Source organism: Macrobrachium rosenbergii, chromosome 3, assembly GCF_040412425.1.
Source record: "Macrobrachium rosenbergii isolate ZJJX-2024 chromosome 3, ASM4041242v1, whole genome shotgun sequence".
NCBI lineage: Eukaryota > Metazoa > Arthropoda > Malacostraca > Decapoda > Palaemonidae > Macrobrachium > Macrobrachium rosenbergii.
The window spans coordinates 6985138-7004545 of record NC_089743.1 but is presented as its reverse complement, the minus strand read 5'-3'; the positions used below and the strand labels follow the sequence as shown (position 1 = coordinate 7004545).

Below are 19408 nucleotides of genomic sequence, written 5' to 3'. Positions count from 1 at the left end.
AATTCTAAGAATCTTGGGTAATGTGGGATGCACTATATTAAGTCATTTTTTGAGAGCCGCATGCCAACCATCAAGCAAATTGTTGGTTCTGGGCAAATTATCCATAAGACAAGAATGAATTGACCATAGTTCTACGTCGAAAATAGCCTTCCTTCTTCCCTGCTGCACTACTAACCATGTTCTCTCAAAATAAACTAGAAAGTCGCTTAACATTTCATCAGTTGTGGGATGTAATTGAGCAAGGAATTTGTCAAATAATTCTTGAATATTAGGTCATGGGGCACAAGAGCCTGCAATTGCTTAATGAGGTGTGCATTCTCAGGTTTGGCATACCAGTTTTGCAGTCTGCTGGCTTGAATGTTGCACCATAAGCATTGGCCAAAATGAAAAAACAGACTGAAATTAATGTGTTTGGGAAAATTTGCTTAACACTACTGATTTTTTGAAATCTAATGTTATGGAAGTGGGATCATTTACTCCACTATTTTTCAGGAAATCAAACATTTTGTCGTAAATTCTTTCGTGCTCATTACTTGCTATACAATAGACTAAAGGCAAAGTTTTGTTTCCTGAAATAAGTGCATGGATAGTAGAAAGGGCCCAGAGAAAAATTACTTCAAAAAATGCTCGGCCAGATTACCGTTGAAATTGATAAGGTCAGACTTGTTTCGTCTATGAATGTTTATGGTAGAAGGTACAAAAGGATCAAAGTACGTGGTTACTTTATGGCCTAAAGAAACGTGCAGCTGTCCATCTACTGGGAAATGTTATCATATTTTAGCTGTAAAACTCGCAATAAATATGGGTCTAACCATTAACAGTAACAACAAAGAATCTTTCAGTGTTTTAAAAAGAAACAGTAGACTCAAGAATCTTTAGTTTTAAAAAGAAATAGTAGACCCAGAATAACTAAAAAGACTGGACAACAAAAAGACCGATTTTGAAGTAATGCCAGCGCATCTGTAATAGCCTATTTGACTTGTCACGTCACTTGTGCAAATGTGTACTCTGACCCTAGGTCAATAGTTCAAACAGATTTTGTATTTCGTGTATGGTAATAATATATGGTGACAACTGATATGAAAGATGCTGTATAAAAATACTTTAATTTTCATAAAACCCTGGTAGGCTGTGGGTAAACAGGTAGGCTATCTGCTTACTGAATATAACAGAACTGTGTCATTTATAAGAGAGAGAAAGAAGGGGTTGCATTTTGGTTCAAAGTGTGTTCATGCAGCATATTTTGTCACAAATATGGGGAAAAAAGGTAGATAATTGCCTTTAGGGTGTGATGGTTGTTGTTTATAAGCATACTAAGTGTTTACAGTTATGTGGCATTGACAAGGTTAGGTGAGGATGGGTATGGAGTTATCGTTGAACACCCTAGATTTCTTTTTATTAGCCATTATGCAACGGGTCCTTGGCTCTATTAATCCAGGTAATTGAAGTATTGTATACAAATTCCCATCTGTAGCCATCCCTGCATTTGCCAAATGAAAAAGTGAGTTCAACCAGTGGATTGTGCATGGTTTCTCTCTCAGGCATCTTACCTTAACTATCTTGTTATTAAGTTTCAATGACCGGAAGATACTCCTTGGGTTTTATACGTAGGATAAAACAATTTTTTTCAAGAAAATTTTTTTGATAAATTAAATCTCTTTATTTACATGTGAAGTTTAATGAAATTCTAACATTTATTTCCATTTTATCATTAATTTCCCTTTCAAGTTAAGGTTTATTAGTTACATTCATTTCTCTGCAAACCTTATTTTGCTTTTAAAGTGTATATCATTTATGGTATTTGTAATGCATTAAACTAAGATATGTAATTTTTCTTAACCTTGATTGTAATTTTTTCTTAACCTTATTGTGAGAGTGTAAGCAGTTAATGACTTTAGACTACCTTTTACATGATGAATGTCATTTTATGCCTGGCATTGTGATATCTTTGATGGGTATATATTATTGCTATAGCTTACAGTGTTTTATTATAGAGAAGAAATTTTTCTTACTTTAATTTTTTTTCTTGTTTCTGAGGCAATGAACGGCTTTATGTTGAGTGGTTATTAACCACTGAAAGGTATAGTTCACTGTGACCAAGTGCAGCTTTGCTTGGGTTCAGGATATTCATCTTGGATGCATGCAATAGTGTTATAGAAGACAATACTGCACATTTTATCATGAGAATCTTGTAAAGGAAAATTTTCATTGAAGTTCTTACTGAAAGGTTGACCAATATGCAGGACTTAGTCCTTCGGATCTAGTAATAGAGGTGAGGTGCCAGATACCTACTGTTAGGGAGTTAGGTAGACTCATAACTCAGTCACCTTATTTTTAACTTTTATTTTTTTGTATCTTGCATACAGTAATATGATTGGCTGAAGTTTGTCTCCTCATAGGATTAACATGGGTGGCTACTGTGTTTTCTTCTTGAGTACTTCCTGAATTGGCCACTGCAAATCTCATATTATTCGCTGTACAGAAAACTTGATTGCGCCAAAGAAACTTTGGCGCATATTTTACATATGTAGTAGTGTTCTTTGAATGAATTTGCTCTAGAAATGCCATATGTACTAAAGATGAAACATAAGATGTTGTAATGTAATACATAAACACTGTATTACAAACTGAACTAATTTAATTTTCGGTAGCTGTTTTCCAATTTTAAGAGATTCTACTTTAAAACCTATAGTACGTTAGTTTACCTCTGTATACTCGTTCATTTTACATTTATGCACAAATATAAAAATATTTCCATTGATTCATTTTTTCTTTTAGCAACTAAAAAATATTCTACTGATTCTTTCCCTATTAGACTCAGTCAGCTGATTCTGAGAAAGTAAAAAATACAAATTTCCAGACAGAAGGCTGGTGTTTTTTTATACATATGGTGATGATATGGTAATGCAGTATAAATGGATTCTGTAAGTAAAATAACAGTTTCATTACCATTACCTTCATCTTAAATGCAGCTATAATAGCCTATTTGACTTATGCAAATGGATGCCGTGTGTGTAACACCTACTGTAGGCTAGCCTAGGCCTATAGTTCACACATACACACTTTGAATCTTGTGAATGGTAATACAACATGGTAACAACTGATAAGAAAGTTGTTGTATAAAAGTACATTAACAGTCATAAAACCTCAGTAGGCTCTGGGTAAACAGGTCTGTGACCTGCCTACTGAACTGTACCATTTACGAGAGAGAGACAAAGAAGGGGTTGTGTTTTTTCAAAGTGTATTTCTGCACTATAATTTGTTACAAATACGGGGTAGAAAGGTAGATAACTGCCTTTTGCATAAAGCTTTCAGTTTAAAGTGTGGTGGTTATTTATAAGCATACTGACTGTTTACAGTCATGTGTTATTGACAAGGTTAGGTGAGGAAGTGTACGGAGTTGCCCTTGAACACCCCAAGATATTTTGCTCGCCATTATCCAGATTTCGCCATTATCCAACGAGCCCTTGGCTCTATTAATCTGTATAATTGAAGGATTACTGTACTGCGTGCCTTGCCTTGTCCAGTGTTTCACTGCACTGACTTTTCAACCCCAGATGCATATCTTTATATTTTCTTCCTTCTTTTATCCATTGTGCGTGAATGCCAAGTCTTTACGAAGTTATAATTCACTTCCACTCTGTCATACGAGAACACATCCTTCAGTATATCCCTGTGGAAGTTGAGATAATATGGTGATTTGGGTAAACTATCATTTATAACTTATTCTTCACAGAATGCATCCACATTACAGTAAATCATGCTATAAACTGAAGGATGTGTTCTCGTTATGAATGGAGTGGAAGTGAATTATAACTTCCCAAAGACTTGGCATTCATGCACAATGGAAGACTATAAAAATGAAAAAGGAAGAAAATATAAAGATATGCATCTGGGGTTGAAAAGTCAGTGCAATGAAACACTGACAAGGCAAGGCACAAGTACAGTAATCCTTCAATTATACAGATTAATAGAGCCAAACATCGTTGGATAATGGCGAAATCTGGATAATGGCGAGCAAAAATCTTGGGGTGTTCAAGGGCAACTCCGTACACTTCCTCACCTAACCTTGTCAATAACACACGACTGTAAATTTATTGCATCCATATCAGACAAGAAGTGGAAAAATTTCAGCGACCATAACTGGAGAACAAATCATTGGCAAATGCTGGATAAACGTATGAAGTGCTGGTTAGAGTTATCAGTAAGGTGTTGATTTGTATTTAATCTGTTTTGTAATAATAAATATGACATAGCTTCTGTTTTTTCTAATCATTATTTCATTTTGCCACAGAAGCTGGCAAAAATGTATACCAAATAAGGCATTGCTATATATTGTCAAAGCTAATTGAGCATTTTATACCCAGGTAGTTTTATATTGAATATTGTGAGTAACAGTTGTTATATCAATTCTTTTAGCTGTACATAAGGCTTTATCCATAAATAATTCAAATTTGTATAAACTCCGTTAATGTTCTGGAGTAACTAAAGGTATGGCATGTATTAAACATCTTATTGTATATGTGCATATTGCTTGTTCTGTGACCAGTTAGCTCAGGGTGCTTATGCCATTTACTCCATCAGCAAGAGGAAGCCCATTGCTACTACATTTTTTGTTGGTTGTTTATGCTTTCCCCCTCACCTTTATCAGCATCGTGAATATGTAGGGTTGCCTTATCCATTTAATTTTGCAAAATGGAGGGTGATAGGAGGACTGTTTTTTTTTTCTCTCTTTTGAGATTGACAGCACTTGAGCAAAAGGGATAGCAACGGTGGTATTGTGCATTGTGGTCTAATTTGGTGATTATTTCATTTTGGATGGGTAAAGTGTAATTACAGTGTACTGTATGCCCGTTGCAGCATACTAGGGTAGAAAGTACTCGTACTTACATATCATATTTCGTGTTTCCTTTTGTATTGTTTACTTATAGGTATGTTTAATTGTCACAAAAAGAGCCCCAGAATTGTAGTCACTTGTTTGTGGGTAAGGTTAGGGATGGGGAGACTTCAAAGAGCAATTTTATAAACTATATTAGCCAGGATTTTTCCCCCTTCTTTCCCAACCCATGTTTATTTCATGATTGAACTTTCACTGAGAAAAGACAACATGTAAAATGGTTTTGATTATTGTAGTCTTAGAAGTCGAAGGAGGGTGAGAGGTTGGACGACACACCTCCTCTCCCGTGGAATTCTAGGAGGCCTAACTGGGATACTGAGCAAAGCGAAAGACCTGCATTACACCAGATTTTGAAAGACTGATACAATTGAAGACACTAAGGGTGAGCCTGTATTCAGGTGTTCTTCTAGGGCAGGTATTTATGGAAGAAACGTTCGTAATTTTTCACCTGTGATGGAGCCCCTGTTGGGAAGGAGTCCATCATGGAGAAATTTAATAACTTTTCATATCTACAAAGCAAAATTCCCCAGAAAATGATGCAGACAGGTAAGGGCACTGGATGTGGATATGGATATTGATATAGATATGGATATGAATATGGATATGGATATCCCTCTCAAACATTATGAGAAGTTTGGTATAACTTCTTTGGCACCTTATGAAAATGATAAAAGAAAAAGAAGGAGAAGAGGCTGCATAGCTGATCCGACACTGATACATATAAACAATATTCTGAGAAAATAACTTGTTCAGATTCTCTGTCAGAACTAAGATAGGAACAATTGAATGAAACAGTTAATCAAACCTAGGCCTTAGATTTTTAAAAACCTCAAAGATATCAAAGTCATAGGAATAACAGTAAAAAGTCAATATATGCTTAATTAGCCTACATGTATTACTGGAATCATTGAGTTTAATATATGACAGTATCCATGACTTGGAGATATAGTTGATCTCCAGTAAAAAAAAAAAAAAGTCATCATGCAACAATCAGAAATACAAAGACAAAAATAACAGGAAAAAATCTGCTAAGGAAAATAAAAATCTTTGGCCATGATATACAGATATGCCTATATTCTCAAAATACTGCAATACAAGTTATCATCCAAATTTGTGGTTACATTTAGGGAAACTGTGCTCCATTTAGTAAGTGCAAGCAGTATACTGTACAGTATAAGGTTGAAGTTCGTATCATAAATTAGACTAATGCAACCTCTAAATGCATAATTGGGGTAAGAGTAAGACTGACACGTTGCAACTAATATATATATATATATATATATATATATATATATATATATATATATATATATATATATATATATATATATTATATATATATATATATATATATATATATATATATATATATATATATATATATATACTGTATAAATAATCACAGAAAAAAATTATCTTTGGACTTTAGAGTTTAATCTCAATTAGAAAACAATATTCATGAACAAACTGCATGCAGACAAGTAAGTACAGTACAACCATATTCTTTAACACCCAAAAGGCATGTGATACCACTTCGAGAAACTATATTTTAAAAATGCTACATGCCACACAACACTGGTATTTTATGCCCCTGTGTTTGTTTATGAGAAATTTCCTCAGCCTGCACATTCCAGGTTAGAACTGCAGGGTTTCAATGAAGAGCTGTGGATAGCAGGACCTTTTTTGAAAGTCTAAGCATTTAGGGTCACAATGAGGAGGGTGCGGCAGTAGGCAGGACACTTTAGTGTATGTTCATACAATTGCAAGGTGCAAAAAATAATTATCCCTACAGGTGCAATGATGCCAGCCTTCTCAGTGATTCATACATATATCTTACACTAATAGGCAACATTTTTATACCCATAAATTGGAAAAGTTCCAAGTTGTGTATTGCTCCTCATGTCGTTCAAGAATAATGTAAGATGGTCGCCAAGCACAATGGAAAATTGTTTACAAGTAGATGATATTGCCATATTTCACCCTGCCTCAAACCTACTATATGCCAGTTATATTCTTTAATTACCATAGTAAAAGTATATTTTCAATTTTCTGTAAAAAAGGCGTGTCCTCATGTTTTATAAAGCCAGCAGATGGATAGATAATTACAATATTGAGCTGGAAATGGATTTCTTGGGGATAGCATTATCAGAGGCACACTGTTTTTCTCAAGAATTAATGATATTGCTAAATATTTGCTTATTATGGTTGAAAATAATGAGTAAAAGGACGACTTTGCTATATTTCACACAAGCGTCAACCTCCAACATGGCCATTGAATTCTCAAAAGACTTTCTCATTAGAGTTTTACCAAGCTGTTGAGAAAAAGGATGCTGTCACATTCTATATGTTAGGCAGAAAGAAAAACTGTGGTATTGAACTAAAAATCAGGAAGAAAGTAATACAAATTACAAAAGGCAAAGTCTCTGGGCAAAATAAATTTCATAAGTTTAGTTAGAACTCAAGCAAGTGATTCTCCAACGATCAGAGAGAAAAGTTCATGAATAAGGATCAGAATTCCTGCAGTACTTGTGCTCCATCTTTAGATTATCTATAAAGTCTTACTGAACTTGTACTCATCTGTGTTATTTGTTAAGAGGTTATGCATATACTGTACTCCACATCATCACCAACAGCACGTAATATAATATAATTCTGCTAATGAGCGACAAAAAAGTATTGAGGAGACACTGCATAATTTTGCCATGGAAGGCATACATTTTAAATTCAGATTTGGCATTTACAATTGCAAAGATAAGTTTTCTATTTGCAGAGTCTTATTTTGAGAGAAACATGTAGTAATTAAAGCAGCGTGTAAGTGCTGTCAATCAAGTTTTTATTTGTTTTATCCTAGGGATACCATTTATCATTCCCTGGTCTTATTTTCTGTAGGATTTGAAGTTGAAGTACAACTAGTCCAAATATCATCGACCTTATTGCCACGTTCTCTCGTTTCTTAGGCATTTATCATGTAAGTAGTTTGCAGATGATAGGTATTTGTTCACGGTAAATAATTAGGAATCATTTTCTCAGTCTCCCGAATGCATCAGCAATTTACTGGACTGTATAAATATACCCCAGGTGATCGGTAGAGAGTTTTTTTTTTCAGTCCTAAACAGCAACTCTGCACAAGTGAAACAGAGGTTTGTTCGTTGCATGAATGCGTGATTTTTTATTTCATAAACACAAATATCTTCCAAACCTATCCCAATATGTCACGTATGAGGTATGTATTTACCACAAAAAAAAAAAAAAAAAGTTTCTTGCGATACAAACACACGTATGTTTGTGTTTTAAGAAAAATATTCTTGGAGAATCCATCACCAACTTAGAAGGAATGCAAGAACAAATGTGCAAAAGAAAAGCTTATCTTACAAAGTGGAAAGTATACGGATTTCATTGACTTAAAATTGCCAAATATCATTATCTTGTAGCCATACCTTTTTATTGTATTGGATAAATATTTCATTATCAAATATCAGGCTTTTTGTGACTTTTTCAAAACTGTACAATACTAGCACTGCAACAAAGGCCTCACTGGACAACTCACATAGCAAAGGTTTCAAGTCCTGGACAGAAAAGGACTCTGCTGCAAATTAGTTTAAGAGCTTGAGGCGTCTCATACTGAACTAGGGACATCTATATAACAGCTTTTTATTTGGGGAAATAAAAAAATCATGCTTTGAGTATTTTCTCCATATGTTAACATTGCTTGATATCCTTTGGCCACTCAGACTGATCCAAAGGATGTATTTCTCCTTTCTGTTTCTTTTGTATATATCCTTACAGTCTGCTTCACCAGCTTCATCCAAAAAGAATACAAGCAAAGAGCTTAAGGCTCAAAGACTAACAGAAAAAGCTCGTGACCTGAGGAAAGAGGCGAAGGGGAATCAGTCCAAGAATCTCTCACAGATGGGAATCCGGGTCGTCATGAGAGAGCGGGAACTTGGAGGGAAGCAGCGAGTAGTAGCAGATGGATTTGCCAAGCACTTGGAATGTATGGTACTGACGGAGCTGATAAAGGTATATACCAGTTACAACTATTTTAATGAATTTTTATAATGGACAGCTTGCTTAAATGATTTCACAGACGAATAATAATGTTTTGACCATGTTATAACATCAGTGAAACTTCTGTTTGTTTTGTAGATGCAGCTATTCCTTTAAAATTTGCACTTCTTTATATTTCTTGGTGTGAATTGTCACCTTTAATACCACACCAGACTTTGGGTGCATAGTGTAACCTTTATTGCAAAAGAATTATATACTGAGAACACTTTGTTAAGTGACACTTTACTATTAGACATATGTGTAGTATGTACTTATACGCTTTGTACTAGACTTTCATACTGAAAAGTGTGTACATACTGCAGTGGTTCCTAACTAGTGGGTTGCTGGTCCGTTTAGGTGGTTTGCAAAGGTTTTGTTGGTCATCATTATTACTATGGTTGTTATTATTATATAACATTAACTGTAATGAATTAATTGCTCTGTATTCTTAAATTTATTATTCAGCTAGCCTCAGGAAACTTCATCCAACATAAATAACTCGGTAACCGGTAACCTGGCTAACAATATACATTTACAATTCAATTGCTTGAATTGGGAAGGCGAAAAGAGTTATGCACTTTTCACAAATGACGATTGCTGCAGTATTAGTATCTTAATGATAATGGTTTGTTATTACAAGAATGTATATTTATGCTGCTCATTGAACATATGTTGAAAAAAAACAAACTCATCTTGAAAGCAACATTAGTTGATATGCTTTTCAGAAGGCAAGACGTTGTAAAGTCCCCGCTCAATGTGTTCTCTGTAGAGAACATCCTGTTTTCTGCGGTGCCTTCACATCGACCTAAGGTCCATCAGCATATATATTTATAAGCATAATTGTAAACTGTATATTTGTTGTCTTTATAAACAATCCTGCTTTATGTACAAGTAACGAGTTATTTATGTTATGTCAGACATTGATCACTGTGTTTTCTGTGTGAACCTGTCCTGTTTTTGTAAGAAATTAGTTTGACCTCAGGTCACCTGTAAATCTTTGTACCAGCGGTCTCTGCTAAGTACACAGACGTCCGCATCCTGCTTTATAAGCAGCTCGCTTCATCAATAAACCAGCAGTGCTTGTCTTCCTGCTCATCATTTCACACCTCTCACAGTGGTGACCCCTGGAGTGGTTCCCAGAAGCCATTAATGCTCATCATTTCACACCTCTCTCACAGTGGTGACCCCTGGAGTGGTTCCCAGAAGCCATTAACAGACCAAAACGGCGACTAAGTCTTGGTCAGATGAACCTAATCCATGCCCTTAACGAACTAACTACGGCGCTCTAACAAAGTGTTTGGGCGTTAACCGACCCTTGTCAGCAGGTCGCCAGCGTCATTAGCGGACCCACACGGCACGCTCCCCCAGCGTGTATTGGTCTGTCAGGGGGTAATCATGTCGGGTGGAGGTACCGGTGTGGAGAGCGCAAAATGAGCATGGACGCAGACATTCCCAACCACGTACAAATTACCGCGAACCTCTCGGAGGCAGACGCCTCCCTCTCGCAACCCCCTCCCGCGTGCACCTCCACACCGGTACCTCCGCCCCACACGATTACCCCTGACAGACCAACCAAAGATAGCCCTTAGCATAAGGCTGCTGCCATTCACCAGGGAGAACGCAGCGTCCTGGTTCTACAGGGTCGAGGGGCAATTCAGGATAGCAGGCCTAACGGACGAGGTGTTGAAGGCGGACATCACCACTAACGCCCTCCCGGAGGAGATATACAAGAAGATTGCCCCTTGGTTGATGATGACGTCGGGCCCCGCCACCTTCCAAGAACTAAAATCTGCTCTCATCGAGACCTGCTCCCTACCGGTCTCCGAGAGAGCTGCCCGCGCCCTCGACCTCGCCCTCAACCCCCAGCAGGAGAGAAACCTCTTGGAAGTGTGGCATGCACTCCAGGACCTCCTCCTCCTCCCCGAGACTGACAGCAGCGGCAGGCGCAAAGAAATCAGCCTGTCGAGGGAGATCTTCCTGCGGTAGCTACTGCCAGAGGACCGTGGGCAGATCATGGACGCGTACACCCTGCCAGTCGAGGATCTAATCAGGTTGGCGCAGCAGCTGATGGATTCCACAAAGGCAGCCAAGCGGGCAACCACGCCCGCACACTCCGCCAACTGTCTCCTGCCGGGGGACCCCACCACAGAACCCGTCAACGCCATCGAGCAGAAAAGGCCGTCCCACCAGCAGAAAAGGAAGTCCCACCAGCAGAAGAGGGGGGGGGGGGGATGGGGCTTTGCTACTTCCACCGGAGGTTCGGAGAGCTGCCCGGAGGTGCGAACCCCCCTGCCCTTTCTTCCCTTCAAAAAACGGAGGAGGCAGCGGCCAACCCGACAGGCCACCGTGGCAGCAGCAGCAAAAACACCCAGGGGCCCCTTACCATTAGGGTTCTACGCCTGCGACGCGATCTCCGGCAGGATGATGTTGGTCGACACTGGAGCCATATGTTCGGTGTTTTCACCTTCAGGAGAGGACCGCAGACACCCGCCGGACCTGACTGCCTCCCTGACGGCCGCAAACGGGCCCCCCATCCTCTCCTACTGCACCAAGCTCCTGTCAACCTCCATCCTTGACCAGAGGTACAACTGGGAATTCATCATCGCGGATATCAGGACTCCACTCCTAGGGGCGGACTTCCTTGCCCACTTCAGTCTAGCAGTCAACGTCGGCTGCAAACACCTGCTGGACACCCAGTCCTACCAGTCCCTGCGCTTGTCACCAGGCCCCAGGGAGCCCGCCATCTGTTCCATCGTACCCCACCAGTACGGTTCCCTCCTGAAGGAGTTCCCAGAGGTCTTCAAACCCGAGCTCCGCCAGATGCCCGGGACTCCTGCCAAACACAGGATATACCACTACATCAAGACGAAGGGCCCCCAATGCTCTCAGCGTTCCGACGGCTTCCCCCGCAGCGCCTTCAGGAGGCCAAAAAGGCCTTCGCTAAGATGGAAAGAATGGGCATATGCAGAAAGGCTCCCACGGGGCCAGAATATTCTCCAAAATGGACCTATTAAAGTCTTATTTTCAGGTACCAGTAGCGCCGGAGGACATCCCCAAAACCGCCATCGTTATGCCCTTAGGGTCCTACGTCTTTGCCTTCTCCACCTTCGGCCAGAGGTACACGGGCGCGACCTCCCAGCGGTTGATGGACAGCATCCTGGGGGACCTGGACTTCTGCATCTGCTACGTTGACGATATCCTAATCTTTTCCAGATCCCGGGAGGAACACCTGCGATATATCCGGAAGGTCCTACAGCGCAGGAAAGTGGCCTCGTTGTCAGGTTTGACAAATGCACCTTTGGCGTTGAGAAGGTGGAGTTCCTGGGCCACGAGATATGCCCAGATGGCGTCTGCCCAATGTCGTCGAAGCCGTTGAGAAGTTCCCCACCCCTACCTCCATCAGGGCAATACAAGAATTCATCCCAGGGATTGTTCACACCATGGCCCCCTGACAAAGGTCCTCAAGGGACGTCCAAAGACTTTAGTGTGGGGCACTGACCAGCAGAAGGCTTTCCTCCTGACGAAGGGCGCCCTTGCCACACCAACATCTTTGGCCCACCAGGACCCCAGCACTCCTGTCCAGCTGACGATGGACACCAGCAACGTTGCCTGCGGAGCTGTCCTGGAGCAGGTCATCAGAGGGACCCCTCAGCCCATCGCCTTCTTCAGTAGGAGGCTAAACCCCGCCAAGTCCCGCTACAGCACCTTCGACCGGGAACTCTTTGCAGCATACCAGGTGGTACAGCACTTCAAGTTCCTCCTGGAGGGGATGCCCTTCACAATTTGGACTGACCACCAGCTGCTGGTCCACGCCTTCACAAAGCTGGGGAACGCATGGTCCTCTAGGCAGCAGCGGCACCTCGCAGCCATCGCGGAGTTTACCTGCACCATCAAATACCTCCCCGGCAGGAAGAACCAGGTAGCTGATGCCCTCTCGAGGATCCAGATTGATTCAGTACAGCTCGGGATCGACTAGAAGACCTCACATGCGAACAAGCTGCTGACCCTGTGACCCCAGCCAACCATACAGCCATCACATCGCTGAAGTGGAAGGACATGCCCTTTGGTTCAGGAGGATCAACATTACTGAGCGATGTCAGTACCAGACGCCCCTGCCCCCTGGTACCCGCCTCCAGACGTCGGCTGGTCTTCGACATCATCCACGGCCTATCCCACCCCTCCGGAAGGACAACAGCCAGGCTGTTGATGGATAAGTTCATCTGGCATGGCATACAGAAAGACGCGACAGCCTGGGCAAGACAGTGTATGCAGTGTCAGGCAAGTAAAGTGGTACGGCACACCGAATCGGGAGTGGGCGAATTCCCCCCAGCCAAAGAGACGCTTTGGGCACATCCACATCAACGTGGTGGGTACTCTTCCCCCATCAGGAGGAACCAGATACCTTCTGACAGTCGTCAACCGTTCCACCAGGTGGCCCGAAGCTACGCCCATGGAAGAAGCCACCTCCAGTGCATGCACGGCAGCCCTCCTCTCCAGCTGGATCAGCCAGTTCGGTGTCCCAGACGAAATAACAACAGACAGGGGACCCGCTTTCCTGTCTGAGCTGTGGACTGCCCTGGCATGCCTAATGGGGACCACTCACCACAGCACCACCACCTACAACCCCGCAGCCAACGGAATGGTGGAAAGGTTCCACAGGTCTCTGAAGGCGTCCCTCATGGCTCGTTGCTCCTACAAAAATTGGAAATACCAGCTGCCCTGGGTCCTCCTCGGGTTGAGGACTGGCCCCCAGAGCCAACGGCGACTCCTCCTCAATGGAAAAAGTCTACGGGGAGACTCTGGTAGTCCCGGGGGAACTCGTCGCAGAGGACAGGGACAACATGGGGATGCAGAGGCTCCGTGACAGGGTTGGAAAGTTTGCCCCTACCAAAGGACATTCACCAACAGGATGTCCCCCTTCATGCCCCCTGGGCTGTCCTCCGCCACCCATGTCTTCGTCAAGGACGATGCCGTACACCCACCCCTGACTAGACCTTACAGAGGACCTTTCCTTGTACTGGAAAGGAACAGGAAGGCATTCCGAATATCCATCCATGGGCGGGAAGACCGAGTATCAATAGATCGTCTCAAACCTGCATCCCTGGGGGAGGGCAACGGAGGCGGATCCCAAACCTCCCGCAGGATGCAGCAGCCCCTCGGACAACCCTGGGCGCAGGAAGGAGGCATGGGCGTCCCCGGAAAACCCAGAAACTGGACAGAAAGGCACCCCAACAAAGGTATTAGTGACATATAGTGCAGCAGATAATTGCATATTTATAAGAATCGTTCAGATAGTGAAACAAGCATGAAATTTTGCACAAGTGCTCTTTAAAGTTCCCTGTGACAAAGAAAAGGGCGCTGGCCATGCAAAAATTTAATATGGCGCCAAATTCCAAGATGGCGCCAGTCGACAGATTTTGGCTAATTTTTCACTAGAATGGCATGTATTTGCTTCTAGCAATATGGTAAAGCTCTTCCATACTATTTCTTGTGAATATTATGTTTCTGTAGCTTCCCAGTACAATTTACTGTTTTCTATGGGGGGCTATATGGCTGCTTCAAAAAGGTAGAAACAATAATTATAATGAGAAATAATGCCCGCTCAACAATTATCGCTTTTACATGGATCTTGGTTTCTGTGGTTTTAGATCCTAATGAGGCCATCTTTTCGAATAACTCATCAATTTTGAAGGAAAATTAATAAATGTAAAAGAGTGTATGTCTGCACACAACCAGGGCACACTGGTGACATCACTGCTGTGTAACTCAGCATGGGGTTCAGTGCCAGCTAATCCAGCTTTACTAATCCTGTAGTCTTAGACTAGTAGTTGTAGTATAATAAATTTAGTTTAGTGTCCCAAATGCTTTCTAACAGCCCCAGACCAGCTATAGTTAGATAGCCGCACCTGAATAGACAGGATGTGCCAGCGGGAGAGCCGAGCCAAAGGGTATGGGGCTGTACATGATGGTTCATGTACTTACCCGGATGGTGTACAGATCACACGGACTTAAATGGCACTGGATGAATGATCGGGCTAGGTGTAGGGAGACCAACCTAGTTGAATCCTGATACAGGAATGTGTGCTTTGTTTAAGGTGGTAAAAGGATAACCCCTTTCTAGGCCTTAATCAAAAGTGAAATCATGGCAGAATGTGATGCCAATCCAATATTGAGCAGTAGAAAAAACAAACTGGAGTTTGTGTTGTCTTTGTCAGAAGGACAAAAGAGGTGAGCACTTGACATCACCTCCAAGTCATCATGTCCTAGACCATGATGGGTACATTAATGTCGGCAAGGAACATTCTCCATGTTCAGTGAAATTAATGAAATGCCAAGGAGAACACTGGACAGGAAAGACAGCAACTAAAGTTTGCACCTGAGAAAGTGAGGTCCAAAAAACCCTGAATTGCCGGACACATTCACAAACATCTCACCAGCTTTCCTTTCAAACAAAGAACCCTGTTGCCACCAAACACTGCAATACCAAAGCCACCCACAGATATCTTGGGGCCACAGCTTGCACTGGAGTATCAGTGGCTAGACAAGGTTTCATAGTCACCCAGGAAATAGATGATGCAGTGAATCTGACGGGTCAGCTCATCACGCTTCAATGAAGAGAAGCCCAGAATTTGAAGCAACCATAACTTCATTGCTTCCTCTCCTGCAGTGATCAGGCTCATTCTGTTGCTACGATCAAACACGTGATGCAGAAAGTGCAGGATGTCACTGATTTTCTGAACCCTGGCCAGATACCCATAATCACAGCTGATCAGCCAATTTCTAACTGCCGTAGCAAAGCAGGTGCAGTGGCAGTGGCCTGATCAGTATGGCGAAGACAAGTATCTGGTAATGTTTGGTGGTCTTGCACATTGAGATGGCAGCAATGACATCTCTGGTACTTTCTTCATGGCAGTGGTTGGACAGGAGCTCTGGTGGGGGCAGGAGTTGCTTCATCTGGAACTGCAGAATCCTTCCTGTCAGCTGCAAGTGTAACCAGGACACGGCAGATGCACCAGGTTACAGCCTCTAGTTTGTACAAACTCCTGAGGACAGCATACACTGACTACTGTGCTGAGAAAGCAAACAACAATGAGCAGGCATTAGAGTTTGAGGAGTGGTGTGACCTTTCAAAGACAGCAGAGTCCACAGTTCCACTTGGCACATGGTGTTGTCTATGGAACTTGTGATATTCCTACTGATCAGGTCCTTCCGTGAGGCCAATTTTGTCCTCTACTGCCAGATATTGCATGAGCTGATACCCTACTTCTTTTTCCAACAATAATACAACTATGCTCGTTGGCTGCCTATTCACCTCAGGGACATGCTTACCTCTAGAGAGTTCACACCCAGAGTTGCACAAGGAGTTCAAGGCTGGCAACTTTGTTGTGCACAAGACCAGTCACCAGTTCTCAGCAATGGCTTTTCTGACCAAGCTCATGAGCAGACCAATGCCTTTATAAAGGCTGATGGCGGAGCCATTGGGCTGACTGAAGATCCGTCAGCACTCAGAAGATGGATGGTGGCTGGCCCAGAGATCATCCGCTTGGTGTCTGCATACAAACAGAGGTTCAAAGTAAGGAGTCTAATGAGCAGACAACACACCATGAACAAACACCTCATGCGCAGAAGACATTCTGGAGAGAGTCAGCAAGCTGTCATTGGCTTTGCAACACTTGGGAAGTCCTTTTTGCAGGAAGAGAGCCAGGATCTGTATTCCATTGACAACAAAGACATTGCCCACCCCAGCTCAGCAGAACTTCTACAGACACACCTTGACAGAGGCCGCACTAAATTTCAGAAGTTTTCAGACTCTTTGGCAAACAATGCAGTCTCCTTCTTTGAGCCGATTAAAGAGAAGAACAGAACTGACTTCTTCAGGCAAGAAGCTTTCTGTAGAACAGTCAAAGCAGAAACTTCTGAAGGAGGATTGCCAGCTTTTCTCAAAGCTATTTATATCCTGTCAGAGCTCCCAATGTGATCTGCAGGAATTCTTCCAGCACGAGAATCAAACATTCCCAGCTTCCCTTAGTGAGGGTGGTAGGCTGTACACATGTCAGAAGTCTCAGCTGACCTTTGTCCTGAGAGTCATGTTACACTAGAAGACAAAGAACCAAAGACTGATGTCCTCATTGTAGATGGATCAGCTTTGGTCCATGCCTTGCCACCAAAGAAAGGAAAGACTCTCACATCTTGTATTTGATGTATACAATACATCCAGCCTCAAAATTGAGACCAGGCTCCAACGTGGTCAAGGAGGAAGGCAAGGTGACAGACAAGAACACAATTCCATCCAACTGGCGCAGTTTCCTAAGACACGATGCCAACAAGACAGAGTTGTTCCAGTTCCTGGCAGACAAAGTTGCCCAGATGTCTGCCTGGACAAATGTTGTCATTGCCACGAAAGGGTCTGCTGTCCTCAGCACTCATGAGGCTAGTCTTCAGGACTGGAAAAGTGCTCTCATGAGGAAGCTGACACCCGATCTTTCTCCATGCCAAATATGCCACAGAACATGGAGCCAAGACCATCACGTTAAAGCAAATGACACAGATGTTCTTGTCATTTGCAGTCAGTGCTTTCTCCACTCACAATCTAGGGCTAGAGAAGCTATGGGTGGCATTTGGCCAAGGCCAGAGCCTGCTATGGATTGCTGTGCATGACCTGTGCAACTCTCTGGGCCAGGAGAAGGTGAATGGCATGCTCTTCTTCCATGCTTCACAGGCTGTGATACACCCATCGTCAGCCTTTTTCGAGCAAGGGCAAGAAGACCGCCTGGCAGACATGGGAACATCTTTCCAGAGGCCTTCTGTTTCTCCAAACTGAGTCACTACCCTCTCAGAGTGGGAAGAGAGTGACCTGAAGGTCCTGGAGAGGTTTGTCATACTTGTGTATGAAAGATCCAGCACTGCTGGCACTGTGGATGAGGCTAGACTTGATATGTTTGCCAGAAAACAAAGGGCATATGAGGCCATTCCACCAACCAGGGAGCTTCTCCTCCAACACACCAAGCGTTTTCGAAAGGCTGGTTGTGTGTGGGGCAGGCCACCCAGTGTCAGCCACAGCCAGAGAACCCTGCTGAGTGGGGATGGCAAAAGTCTGGTGAAGCATGGCAAGTCCTCTGGACAACCAACTCGCCCTTAGCCAAGAGTTGCCAACAGCTTACCAAATGTGGATGCAAAGCAGGCTGTCGGAAAGGTGCAAGTGCTACAAGCTGGTCTTCCCTGCACAGCTCTGTGCACTTGCAAATGTGAAGTCTAGATAAATATTGCCCTCTCTTTCAGTAGATAATCTAGCTTGAGCATCCAACGTGTCATGCTATGCCTACCTTCTTATCCTCGAATTTTTTCAAAGGTGTAGGTTGAGAGACCTATACATAGATTGGCAATGCGTTTAGTCCGTATTTCTCTTCTTTTCTTTTTATGGTTACAGTCTTAGACACAAATGTTGTATGTGACCATACCATTACTATTTCAGTTGAAAATAGCATATTAGTTAAACTGTCTGATCACATGAATATACCATTAAATAAAAACAGTTGGTCTCTTGTTGCTAGTGCTGTGGATAGAAAAAAACTTTTATGGCAACCATTTTGTATGCCATCTTGGTTACAAATTCATTTAGTAAGGGTTTTCAATAAAATGTGTGGTATGGAACATTTTTATAACCTAAAAGTCGAGGTTTAAAAAAAAACTGGCATATTCCATCCAATAGATGCTCCCAAACCAGTGAATCTCAACATAGATGGCGGCCATTTTGAAAATAGCCGCCATCTTGGATTTTCAGGTGTCTTCAAAACTTTTCTAAGAGAGCTCCTCTTAGGAATGTTTGTGGGCAAATTTCATGCTTGTTTCACTATCTGAACGATTTTTACAGCAATCTGCTGCACTAATACTGGCTGGGTGATGTCTAGTTTATTGGTGGTTCCTTACTGAATGAATGTAAAGAATCTTCAAAGTTGTTATTGGCTGGTGCGAGCCGCAAAGTAGTTTCTACACACAGACAAGGCAAAACAGAGATTATGTTTCGGACATCTGTGCTTGTCGACAGACAAACAGATGGTAATTGTGAGAGACATAATAAACGTACAATGATAAACATATATCAATGGAAGTTCCACATATGGACATTTATGAGATTCAAGGCAGATTAATGAATACAATGTAGTAGCATAATATATGTGAAATGGCGAGACGTTTGGCGTCTTCACAAATAGAAACATACATACAGTTTGATACAGAAGATTCGGTGGAACATTATGAGTACATGTTTGGAATGCTTGCATGGCAATGCAAGTAGTGGTGATTGTACAAGAATCGAGACAACAATGGTTAGAGAGAAACAGACAGGAATATTGTATGGTAGAAGTTGCATTCCTTCGAGCGGTCCCCTCCAGCTGATGCACGGGAGGGAGAGAAAAAGTGGGATGCTTTGTCTTGTTTTGTCCGTTGGATGATTCACACGCACAT

General features: G+C 42.2%; 1 protein-coding gene across 1 annotated transcript in view; it reads left to right on the top strand.

The window, feature by feature from the left end:
* LOC136852349 (prolyl 3-hydroxylase 1-like) overlaps nucleotides 1-19408 on the top strand; it is a 285127-nt gene that overhangs the window by 94250 nt on the left and 171469 nt on the right. Inside the window, exon 8 of the mRNA XM_067126927.1 lies at nucleotides 8684-8917. Coding sequence (XP_066983028.1) covers nucleotides 8684-8917 — 234 coding nt within the window. The remainder of the gene's footprint in view (nucleotides 1-8683; nucleotides 8918-19408) is intronic.